The 12,640-nt window shown below is 41.4% G+C and overlaps 1 protein-coding gene across 5 annotated transcripts in view; it reads left to right on the forward strand.

Moving 5' to 3' along the window:
* Window positions 1-12,640, forward strand: part of Exoc6 (exocyst complex component 6) — a 159,706-nt gene that overhangs the window by 49,241 nt on the left and 97,825 nt on the right. For 4 of the 5 annotated variants that reach the window (XM_006976641.4, XM_076562941.1, XM_076562945.1 and 1 more), the window contains exons 7-9: window positions 554-709; window positions 4,640-4,708; window positions 10,168-10,251. In XM_006976641.4, the coding sequence (XP_006976703.1) occupies window positions 554-709; window positions 4,640-4,708; window positions 10,168-10,251 (309 nt within the window). The remainder of the gene's footprint in view (window positions 1-553; window positions 710-4,639; window positions 4,709-10,167; window positions 10,252-12,640) is intronic. The other variant, XM_076562946.1, reaches the window with a different exon arrangement.

A 12,640-nucleotide genomic window follows, 5' to 3' on the forward strand; every position in this document is an offset into this window, starting at 1 on the left:
CCCCGTGAGTAAAGTACTTGCCAGGCATGAGGACCTGAATTTGATCCCCAGAACCCACATGAAAGAGCCAGACATGGTGTGTGCTTGTAATCTCAGCCCCGGAGAGGCAGATAGGGACAGATTATGGACAGATCGCTTGGGATCACTTGGTCAGCCCTAGTCTCAGTGAGAGATCTCATCTCAAATCAATCAGTCAATCAATCAGTCAATCAATCAATCAGTCAGTCATGATCCTGAGGAATGGGGCTTGAGTTTGACCTCACATGCACATGCTTCCCCCAGCCCCAACACACACAAGAAACAACTTAGGAAAAGGAGTATGTTATGAGTACTTTGTGGAGCCCTGTATGGTGACCCACAACTATAACCTAGCACTTGGCAAGCAGAAGTGGGAACGCCAAGTTTGATGCCAGGCTGAGATACATACTGAGTTCGAGTTCAGCCTGGCTGTATATAAACAGGTAGTTAGGTAGACGGATGGGTGGGTAGATAGTAGACGTTGGTTTTGACTAGAATCGATTTTGAAATAATTCGAACTTTGTTCTTAAAATAGGCCCAACAGCAGAAAAGCTTCAGTGTTGCTCTGCAGAAGCAAAATAATGTGAGGTTTGGGAAAAATATGCATGTAAATAATGACCGAATTCTAGAAGAAAAGAATGACATTGTATTGAAACACGTACTTGAAGAGGAGGCTGAGAATGAAGAGGAGGTAATGGCGTTTCTTTCTTCCTTTATTACTGAATAATTTTTTGCTTCATAAAGTACTGTGTCTTCCATGTGCAAATTGATTATGTCCATCAGTCGATAGTGGACAGTGAATGATCTGAAATACTGGACTACACATTTGATATGCAAACGGGATGTACTGCATACTATATTTATGTAGACAGTGGAGCTTAGCTGTTTGGCATGGTTAGTAGTAAAACTAAATTTCATCTTTTTTTTTTTTGTAGTAACTGTATTTGAACTAGCTGTGACAAATTTTTATTTCATCATTTTATTTTACACCGTATTTTATTTTAGTGTATGTGTGCACAAATGTATTTTCCTTCCATCTCTCTTTCTCTCTCTCTTTCTCTTTCTTTTTTTTTTTTTTTGGTCTTTTGAGACAGTTTCTCTGTGTAGCCCAGGCTGTCCTGGAACTTGCTCTGAAGACCAGGCTGGCCTCGAACTCAGAGGTCTGCCTGCTTTTGCCTCCTAGGTGTTGGGATTAAAGGCGTGCGCCACCACTGCCTGGCTTCCTTCCATCTCTTATGTGGGTTCCAGGGATCAAACCCAGGTGACCAGGCTTGTGTGGCAAGCACTGAGCCATCTCATTGATGCCACCTTAGTTTTCCTGAGACTGGGTCTCACTGGGCCTGGTGAGGGTTAGGGTTAGGGTTAGGGTTAGGGTTAGGGTTAGGGTTATTGATGCAGACTGGGTCTCACTGGGCCTGGTGCTCTCTGATTGGTTAGGCTGACTGATGAATGAGTTCCAGACACCCACGTGTTTCCCATCCCGCAGTCCTGGGTGTTGCCACTCCCTCCAGGTTTATGTGGGTTCTGGGGATCCAGACTCACTTCCTTGTCCCTTTGTGGTAAGCACTAGTAAGACGATTTGCTAAACGGTCTTATTAATAAAAACCTGGAGCCAGATATTGGGGTAAATTCTGAAAGATCAGAGGAATAGAACAAGCCAAAGCCACCCTCACCTTACCAACCCTCAGCTTCCAAAGAGACCTACTTCCTGTATACCCACACCTATATTCCTTTCTATTCTGCTAACTCATTTCTTCTCTCCACCCAGCTGCATCACTTCCTCTTCCTGCCCACCTCTGTCATTTCCTGTCTGTCTGTACAGACCTCCAGATCTTTATGGTTAACTAGTGTTGGAATTTAAGGCGTGTGCCACCACACCTGGTTCTGTTCCCAGTGTGGCCTTGAACTCACAGAGATCCAGACAAATCCCTGCCTTCCTAGTGATAGGATTAAAGGCATGTTCTAACATTGCCTGACTTCTGTGTCTAATATTGTGACTGGCTTTTTTTTCTGATCCTCAGATAAACTTTATCGGGGGACACAGATAAAATATCACCACAAGCAATTTATGGACTGATATTCAGACAGACAACTGTCTCCCCAACCTTCTGACATTTTATTTCAATTTGTATTGAGGGGCTACAAAATAATTCTGTTGTAGCTCCTGTTAAACTTTAAATACTTTAAATTAAATATTTGAAAATTCCATACAGTATATTTTGAGCATACCCACCATCCCAACTCCTCCTGTTACCATGCCTTTAACCTTCCCATCCTTTCCCACCAACTGTGAGTTAGAATTTGACAGCTGCTGGGACTTCTTCCTTTCTTCTTTTCTCCTCTTCTTCCTCTCCCTCTTTCTCCTCCTAATTCTCCTTTTCCTTCCTTCCTTTTTCTTCTAGCCCCATTGAATTCAGTGTGTGTTGCCCATAGCCTTGGGGATGGGGCCTACCCTGGCCTGTGGCTGACCTACCAGAGGCCACATCATTAAAAAGACAAACAAGGTGACTCCTTTCCCAGCAGCTGTCAGATTCCAGCAGGTCCTCAGCTAGGAGTGGGGTAATGTGTCCGCTTTCCCACTCTGCTGGGAATTTGCGGGCCGGATCTTGCGCAGGTCTTGTGCATGCTGTCACAATTGCTGGGAGTTCATTTGACATCTACCCTGTTTCTTCTGGAAAACAGTTTCCTGAAAGTTGTCTACCACCTCTGGCCCTTACACCTCCTCTTCCACAAGGGTCCCTGAGCCTCTGGATGAGTGGTGTGATATGCAGGTCTGATTTAGGGCCGGGCACTCCACACCCTTTTGTTCTCTGCATACTGAGCAACTGGTGGTCTCTGTGATTAACTGTCAGCTTTTAAAAAATAATGATTAATTTACTTTTTTATTTTATGTGCATTGGTGTTTTGCTCGAATGTATGTCTATGCGAGGGCTTGAATCCCCTGAAACTGGAGTTACAGCTTGTGTGAGCTGCCACATAGGTGCTGGGAATTGAACCAGGGTCCTCTGGAAGAACAGTCAGTGCTCTTATCCACTGAGCCATCTCTCCAATTCCATCCTTTATTTCAAATCAGTGTTTTTAGAAGTAGGGATAAGGACATATATAGCTCAGTGATACAGTGCTTGTAGAAGGCCCTACTAAAAAAAGTTTCTTGGTTTTTTTTTTTTTTATAATTTATTTCATGTGCATTGTGTGAAGGTGTCAGGTCCCTGGAACCGGAGTTACAGACAGTCATGTGCTGCCATGTGGGTGCTGGGAATTGAACCCTGGTCCTCTGGAAGAGCAGTCAGTGCTCTTAACCACTGAGCCATCTCTCCAGCCCCTGAAAAAAGTTTTTAAAGTAGATGGACAACCCATGTTGAATTCATTCTGATAAATCCCTGAATAGCTGAAGTTGCTTCCTATATAAGTTGTCATTGGAGACAAATATAATCTTTTTAGGTTGAATTTTGAGATAGTATGCATATTGCAAGCTTGCTTTCACTGTGAGACACTTTCTAAAATTGACATCTTTGTTCTTAATATTCAGAGGACTTCTGTGTTCTTTTCTCCTTTGAAGTTGTGGGTGATAAAAACAGATCATTCTTAACTCAGTTTCCCTGTCTGTTTTGCGCATCTCTAACTGTTGGCAGTGTTAGAATCGTATGTTAACTCGAAGTCCATTGCTTAAGGCACTTTCGTTGGTTCCTGTTCTTTTGGATCCCTTTTACTGTTTCTATATTTTGTTTTCATAATTTCCCCTAATAAGTAAGAGTATAATCTATTCAGGATTGTGAGCATAGAAATGTGTTCCTTTTATAGAAGAATTCACAGATTTCTCAAGTTTGTGAGACTTTACACTTTTTTGTTGTTGTTGATTTGGGTTTTTTGAGACTGGGTTTCTCTGTGTAACAGCTCTGATTGACCTGGAACTGACTCTGTAGTCTAGGCTGGCCTTGAAATCACAGAAATCCGCCTGCCTCTGCCTCTTGAATGCTGGATTACAGGCATGTGTCACCACTGCCCGGTTACTTGATACTATTTTTAATCAGTTCTAAGGAATACTTTTTTGCACTATAACATAATGTGAATACTTTTTATATTATATATTCTAGAAGCTGGCATGCATCTTAAAATTGTTATACTAATTTTAAGTAGCTATGCATTTTTTAAAAACATGGTCCATGGGAGGCAGTGGTGAAAATCATATAGTTTTGCTACTTTAAATGGAACTTTGTTTAAAGCTAGAGTGTAAATTCATGAATTACTTTAAACAAAGCAATAATGAATATGTAGTTATCACAGCAATTTTCTGATATTTATCAAACATGATACAGTTATGTTTTATACTCAATGGTAGAGTGCTTGTTTAGCATGTACAAGACCCTTGGGTCAGTCCACAGTATAGGAAAAAAAGTATTTTTTTCTGGAATCTATAGCAGTCAGCAGCAGTAGTAAACATATAAGGAACAGGCTACAAAAGCAACACAGTGAAGTGAATGGGTTGTGTTCTTATTGTATTGTTTGCTGTAGGAGAATTAAAGACATAGTGTAACAGTCTGTGGATCGCTCGATATCTGTCTTTAACTTTGTATCATCTAATAGTTTAACCTATCATTTTAAAAATAGATTTATTTTTTAGGTCTTAACTGTTCAAGATCTCGTTGATTTTTCCCCCGTTTACCGATGCTTACACATTTATTCTGCTTTGGTGAGTATTTTTGCCAGTTCTGACCTTATAGAGTCCCATGGTGATGTGCTTTTGATATGCTAAGTGTATCATAGTCTATATCATCTAGGAATGTGTAAGTGCAGCCTGTGATGTCCACAGAATGATGACTTTGCATTTCTCAGAACAGGAGACTGTACTCCATCTCTCCCTTTCCTGTTGAGGTTAAGTGGATAACTGTAATATAGTTACAGTGTGTGTTTGTTCCACATTATATTGTTAGTACTTTTGATCAAGCAGTCAGTTACCTATTTTTAAACCATTTCTTTATCAAGATGTAATTCAGGAGCTCAGTTGTAGAGTGTCTTTTTAGCATGTGTGATGCTCTGGGTTCTAGCCCTAGCACTACCACCAAAAAGAATGCAAGGAAGAAAGGAATAAACTCTCTGTATGTGTGTATATGTGTGCACATGTGTGTTCGTATGTCTGGTTGTATTTTGAGGGTACACAGGTATGCATACATGTGTGTGTACATGTATATTGAGACCAGAGGTTAACTTCAGGAGTCATTAGGTGTTGTCTGCCTTGTGTGTGTGTGTGTGTGTGTGTGTGTGTGTGTGTGTGTGTGTGTGTGTGTGAATGTAGAGGCCAGAGACCAACCTTGAATGTCCTTCATTCCTCAGGTACTGTTTATTTTGGATAGTATAAAAAACACAATACTTTGTCTATATCCTGACGAAGTAATTCTTCCTCTCAGAGTCTTTCAAAGCTGCTCTTTTCTTTTTTATAATGTCAGTTGATAGTTAGGCATTTATCTGTATTTGCACCTGAGACAAGCAGAGGCTAGGCTAGACTGTTGTATAACACTGGAAATACGGTTCCTGTTGCCTAGTTATGGGTTTTGGATATTGGTTGTTTTGTTTTTAACTCAGTCTCATTGACTTTGAGTCAAACTGAAAATATCAGCCATCTAAGTTTACCATACTGTGGTTTAGTTCTTTGACTACTCCTGCCAATCATGTTGAGTTTGGTAGAGATTGATTTTGTGTTTGACAGTACTTAATTTTTCTATCCCACAGCCCCCTTTCTCTCCTCCCTTCCCTTCTTTTTCATTTTTGACAGGATCTTATATAGCCCAGCCTGGCCTTGAACTTACTGTGTGGCCAAGGATAACCTTGAACTTGATGGTCCTCTCTGCCACTGGCTGGGTTATGTGGTGCTGGATTGAACCTAGGGCCTTACGTACTAGACAATCCCTCTACCACTTGAGACACATTCCCAGTGCCTTAGCTCTCTCTACTTTTATTTTGAGATGGGGGTCTCACTAAGTTGTCCAGGCTGACCTTGAACTTGTGATCTTTCTGTCTTAGCCTCTTGAGTAGCTGGGCTCAGGTCTGTGCCACCAAGCCTGGCTGATGTTTTATATTCCATGTCTTTTATTATAAACAAAGTTGAGTTATATTATTTTGTATACTACTTTTTTCTTTGTTTTTTTTTTTTTTAGCCTATTGACTTTTGTGGTTGGTGCTTTTCTGACAGATTTTTTGAATTTTTTTTTAAAGAATCTCATTTCTTTTTTTAAACGTCTGTTCTCTTATACATTGCATCTTGACCACAGTTTCTCCTCCATCCATTCCTCCCAGTCCCCTCCCACACCTGCCCTTTCCAGCAGATCAACTCCTCCTCTATTTCCCTTAAAACAAACAAACAACACCCCCCCCCCCCAAAAAAAAAAAAGAGCAGGCCTTCCAGGGATATCCAGCAAACATGGCCTATCAAGTTACAATAAGACTGGGCACAAACCCTCATATCAAGGCTGGATGGGGCAATAGGAGGAAAGGGTTCCCAAGCACAGGCAAAAGAGTCAGAGACAACCCCCTCCCACACATACATACTACTTCTATTGTTAGGAGTCTCACAAGAACACCAAGCTACACAACCATGACACATGTGAAGGGGGCCTAGCTCAGACCCATGCAGGGTCCATGATTGTTTCTTCACTCTCTGTGAGTTCCTATGAGCCCTGCTTAATTGACTCTGTGGGCCATGTTCTCCTGGTTTCCTGGTGTCCTAGAGCCATCTGGCTCCTACAATACTTCCTCCCCCATTTCTGCGAGGGTTCCCCAGGCTCACCTAGTGTTTGGCTGCGGGTCTCTGCATCTGCTCCCATCAGTTGCTGGATGGCATTCCTCTGATGACAATTGGGCACCAACCTGTGAGTATAGCGATGAGAATATCATAAGGAGTCATTTCATTGATTTTTTTTTTGGTCGTATTTGGTTCTATCCTGGGTCTGTGAGCTGTCCAGTCCCTGGTTCCTGCCCATCCAGGCATATCAGACAGGAGCTCCTTGTAGCCTTGTGGTGTGGGCCTCAAGTTAGACCACTCAATGATTGGCCATTCCTACAAGTTCTGCACCATTGCCCCAGAACATCTTGCAGGCAGGACAAATTGTAGGTCGAAGGTCTTATGGCTGGGTTGATGTCCCAGCCACACTGCTGGGAACCTTGCCTGGTTATAGAAGATGGCCAGTTTGGGCTCCATATCTCTAATTACTAGAAACCATTAATGGCTAGGCTCACAAGCCCAAGACAAACAAACAAACAAACAAACAAACAACTCCCCCTTTTTTTAAAGGCTAGAAAGATTTTACTGCTGGACCTGGTGTAACTTACTTGTAATCCTATCCTGGAAGGAGGTTGAGGCAGGAGGATTACAAGTTGGAAGACAGCCTGGGCTACATAAGGAGATCTGTCTTAAAAAGACTGCTCATTTTGAAAAGTATCTGTCTGTTTCTTCCTCCCTGGTTAATCCTGGTGGCTTTGTGCTTTACTGTCTTGGATATATTTGATTCTTTTGTGGTTTTCACAGGCTTATCTGTTTCTCTTGCATGTGTGCTTGCTCTAAGTATCTTACACAATTCTAGGTTAGTGGTCATGTATTGCCTCTGTTTGTGCTTATCTCGGATGTTTCTATTTCTTTTCCAGTTTTTGGAGATCTTTTGCTGGGTGTAGAGTATTGGTAAACAGTTATTTACTCTCAGGGCTTGAAGTAGATGACTTTGTACTTCCTTGGCTTCTAGGGCTTTTGTTGAAAGCTCTGATGTAACTCTGTGGGTTTGATTTTGTAACTGAGTTGGCATTTTCTCTTGCAAATTCCAGTGTTCTTTCTTGGCCTATGGTCTTGGTATTTTATCTATAATGTGGCATGGATGGATTCTTCTTTGATCATGTCTGTTTAGGTTCTAGTTCTCCTGTGCTTGGGTATCCATATACTTCCCTAGATTTGGAATTCCTTTTGGCAGTGCCTGTGTTCTCTGTCCTGTCCCAGTCTCTCCAGTGCCTGTGTTCTCTGTCCTGTTCTAGTCTCTCCAGTGCCTGTGTTCTCTGTCCTGTTCTAGTCTCTCCAGTGTCTGTGTTCTCTGTCCTGTTCTAGTCTCTCCAGTGCCTGTGTTCTCTGTCCTGTTCTAGTCTCTCCAGTGTCTGTGTTCTCTGTCCTGTTGGCCGTCTCTTGGTGGCACTTTCCACTGAGTTACTTGATTTATTGAACTTTTCATTCCTCACATTTATAGTTGGTTCTTTTCCTGAATTTCTGTTTCTTTGATGAATTTTTCATTCATGTTGCTGACTTGTCAGGCTTCAAGTTATCTGATTTCTTCACTTTCTGCCTGTTTTAACCTTTACTGGGGTATAAGACACATTCTCATGGATTCAATCAATAATAAAACGCTAACTCCCAAAAATGAACAAATAAAACAAAAATAGTCAATTACATTAAAATTTAAAAGATACTAATTTTGAATACAAATGTATGTTTTACTTACTCATTATTAGAACATAGCACATGTTTATGCTGTTTGCATCAGTTAATTAGTACTAATTAGAATAATTTATACCTGAAGCACAGGAATAATTATAACATCAAGATTCTTGTAAGCTCAGAAAGAAAATAATCACAAAAACATTTTGCATTAGAAAATATGACATTTGGACAAAATATATTAAATCAGGTAAATTTGTGTAAGGGTGATGTGTTGTTAGCAGGACTTCACAAGTGAAGGGCTGCGTGTCAGCTGTGTGGGTGAGAACTGTCCATGTGTCTTAAGTGAATGACGCTTGGCTCTGTTGAGATGAGGTTGTAATTTTATATTATGCTTAACGTCATATCTATCCTCTGCTTTTGTTCAAACTCCCAGTAAAAAATTTCAGTTAACATATTGCTCAGTAACACAGTTATTTTGAAGTTCTTGGTAGCTGGAGCAAAAGAACATTAGAAGACTTTCCATAGGAGATACTTAAGATTTTCTTCTGCATTATGAGTTTATTTTAGATGACATTTAGGAATGTAATGGTTTTATAGCTACTTAATATTAAAAAATCAATTTTTTTCTGTTGAGAATTTTATCGTTAAATTTCCCTTTGTTTTTCCTTTGGAGTCTTAGATGAAGAGGAGAATATGATTCCCAACTTTTCTTTGATTTTGAGAGGATTCTTACTAAGCAGATGGGATAGACATGTCTCTGTATCTATGTTGAACATCTTCCATATATTTGTTGATGGTGCTGTGGTAGGAAGTGTGAATAACTGAAAATAACAGGCATTGGGACACTAGGGAAGGCTTCCTCAAGGACTTGACATTCAGGAGGTGTAGATGGACGAATCTCTCCCACCTGCCTATTTCCCAGTAACCAGTTCAGAGGCTTATATTAATTACAAACTGTTTGGTCTACGGCTCAGGCTTGTTGCTAGCTGGCTATTACATCATAAATTAATTCATTTCTATTAATCTATATATCGCCACATGTCTCGTGGCTTTACCTGTGTTTATTACATCTTGCTCCTCCTGCAGCGCTCAGCATCTCCCCTGACTCCGCCTTCCTTCTCCCTGTATCTTTCTTTGGATTTCCCGCCTGGCTCTAACCTGTCTTGCCATAGGCCAGAGCAGCTTCCTTATTAACTAACGGTAGCAACACATATTCACAGCGTACAGAAAGAGGCCCCACAGCAGGGAGGAGTCCCGGAAGATGAGTAAAAATGTCATTGAGAGAGTGTGGACTGGGAACCGCCCATCGGGAAGAGCATGTGGAAGCCCGAGAGTGGGAGAGGAGTGAAGTGGCCACGCGGACGGTGTGGCCGGCACGGGGAGAGATGGCGCATAGTCTGACCGCTGTTTTCCTTGTCTAACGCTTCTCGTTGAGAACTGTATTTTTAGTTTGGTCAGTGAAAAGCTTGTGAAGTTGAAGTGGTAAATTAGGAAAATGTCTAATTGCTTGAACTTTATTTTAGGTAACTTTGAAATAAAGTTGCTAGTTTTGTTGTTGTTTTAGCCGCAATGCCAAACCCTTTTTCTTAGCATCACTGTGAAACACGTCATTTACGTTCCAGTTTGGAAAATTAACATGATTCCCAGAGGATGGAGACGGCTCTCTCAGCAGGGAGGGAAAGGGAAGGAGGGTGATTGGAGGCGTCAGTCATGACCATCCTTCTCCTGGCGTTCTCTAGGGTGATGAAGAAACATTTGAAAATTATTACCGGAAGCAAAGGAAGAAGCAAGCTCGCCTGGTTCTGCAGCCGCAGTCGAGCGTGGTGAGTGTGAGCTTCCTGTGCCGCGACTCTGGGCCTGTCAGCCCAGACCTGGCCTCAGTTTTCAGAGCATGTATCACTGCTCATTCACATATAAATATTTATTGAACACCTACCATTTCTAGTAATTGATTTAGGTGCCAAGTGTGCAGTAGTGAGCAAAATGGGGTCAGTCTCTTCTCTCATGAGTTTACATTCTATTAGGAAAGAAGACATTGAGTTAAAAAGAGATGAACCAGCAAAATGTCAGGGAGCAGTAATTTGTTTCTGACAACATCGTAAACTGTGTGCTGTGATTCTCTGTCCCACTGAATGACACGACTGAGGACTGTGGGTAGACTTTTTCCTTGTATTTTTATTTTTCATTATATGTATGTGGCTGGGGGTGGGTTTGCCTGTGTGATTAGGGTTACCTGCAGAGGCCAGGAGAGCATTGGATGTGTAGATAAATGTATACTGATTGTAGGACATGTCAGTGTGAACTATGGACTTTAAGTTAAGACAATTAAAACATACAGCAGTAACACAGACATTGTAATGAAATGGAGTCCGTGCGCGTTACCTGTTCCTCAGTGTTTGAATTGTCCAGAGCTGTAAGAACATTGGTTGTTGGGTCATGACTTAGGATGTACCATGAGGGTTGTGGAGTAACTTCTTGAAGAACAGAAACCATTTAGTGAGGTAAAAAAAAAAAACTAGAGGAATGAAATAAAATGTGTATCTGTCTTAGTGTTGATTATTGTAGATCTAGAAACATTGATAACATTGACTCAAAACATGCAAAACAGACTTGCCATGACTCCAAGGAGAAATGGAAAGACTCTGCACGCATAGTCGACTGCTTATAAACCAAGGAGGCAGAGTCCAGTACGATGCAGGCTGCGCTTTAGTGGACTTTTAGAGCCCCGTTTCTACAGTTGAAAAGCAGACTTTCCTCAGCATCTGTGTGATGCTTGACAGACACTTTTTATTGCAGTACGATGCTATATAGCAACTACCGGAAAATATCAAAAATTTGTGTTGTATAGAGTACATTTCTTTTTGGAGTGTTAGGGACTGAACCAAGCTCATCACAAATATTAGGCAATTAGTAATCTGCCACTGAATAATTCTCCAATCCCCTTGCATTTTTTTTATAATGCATTAAAAAATATTACAGGGGCTGGAGAGATGGCTCAGTGGTTAAGAGTATTGGTTACTCTTCCAGAGGACACAGGTTCAATTCTTAGCACCCACATGGCAGCTCACAATCGTCTGTGATTGCAGTCCCAGGGGATCTGATGCCTTCTTATGTCGTCCTTGGCACCACGTGCACATGATAAACAGATGTGCACTCAAGCAAACACTCATACCCATAAAATGAAAATAAATACCCCCCACCGTGTGTGTGTGTGTGTGTGTGTGTGTGTGTGTGTGTGTGTGAGCGAGCGCGTGTGTGCTGCAGTACCTTGTGAGGTCAAGGGACAGCTTGAAGGGCTTGGTTCTCTCCACCGTGTGATTGCTGGTGAGTGAACTCATACTGCAGGCGGAGTGGCACGTGGCCCCCCCCTGCTGAGCCATCTGCTCGGCACGCATCATGTTTTTAGTTAAGAAGTAGTCACAAGGCAGGTGAGATGGCTCGGGGATAAGGGCACCTGCCTCCCATCCTGATGACCGGAGTTCAGTGCCTGGGACCCACAGGGTGGAGGCAAAGAACAGATTCCTGCAAGCTGTTCTCCACACAGACAGACAGACACCTATAAGTCAACGTAATACATAATTAACACAAGTGTTAATGATCCTTACTCCCTTCAAATGAAAGAGATCTTGACATTTGAAAATCTTATCACATTTATGGGATACATTGTCTTAGTTTCTTTTCCAGTTGCTGTGATAACTTGACAAAATCAACTTGGGGGGAAAGATTTATATGTGCAGGTGCATGTGGTGGGTGAGTGTGGGGTCAGAGGACAACCTTGACTGTTCCTTCAGTGATGTCCACATTGTATTTTAGAAAAATCAATTTTTAAATTAAAATGTAATTGTATCACTTTTCTTTCTTTCTCTCAACCCCTCCCATGCCTCCCCCGACTCCTTCTCAAATCAATGGCCTCGTTTTCTTTGATTATTATTGTTACATACACATAGATATGACCTGTTCAGTTTATTTTTGTTGTTTATGTATATGTGATTTCAGAACTTACCGCTTTGTATTGGATTTTTTTTTAAGATATAGTCTTCATTGGTCTGGAGCTTGCCAAATTGACTAAGCTGGCTACCTGGCAAGTGAGCCCTAGAGATCTACCTGACTCTGCCTCCCTAGCACTGGGAATACAGGCATGTGCTATAATACCTGTCTTTATTTTGTTTGTTTTTAGGATTTATTTAATTTTAAATTACATGATTATGTGTG

This window comes from Peromyscus maniculatus, chromosome 1 (assembly GCF_049852395.1).
Source record: "Peromyscus maniculatus bairdii isolate BWxNUB_F1_BW_parent chromosome 1, HU_Pman_BW_mat_3.1, whole genome shotgun sequence".
In the NCBI taxonomy this organism is placed as follows: Eukaryota; Metazoa; Chordata; class Mammalia; order Rodentia; family Cricetidae; genus Peromyscus; species Peromyscus maniculatus.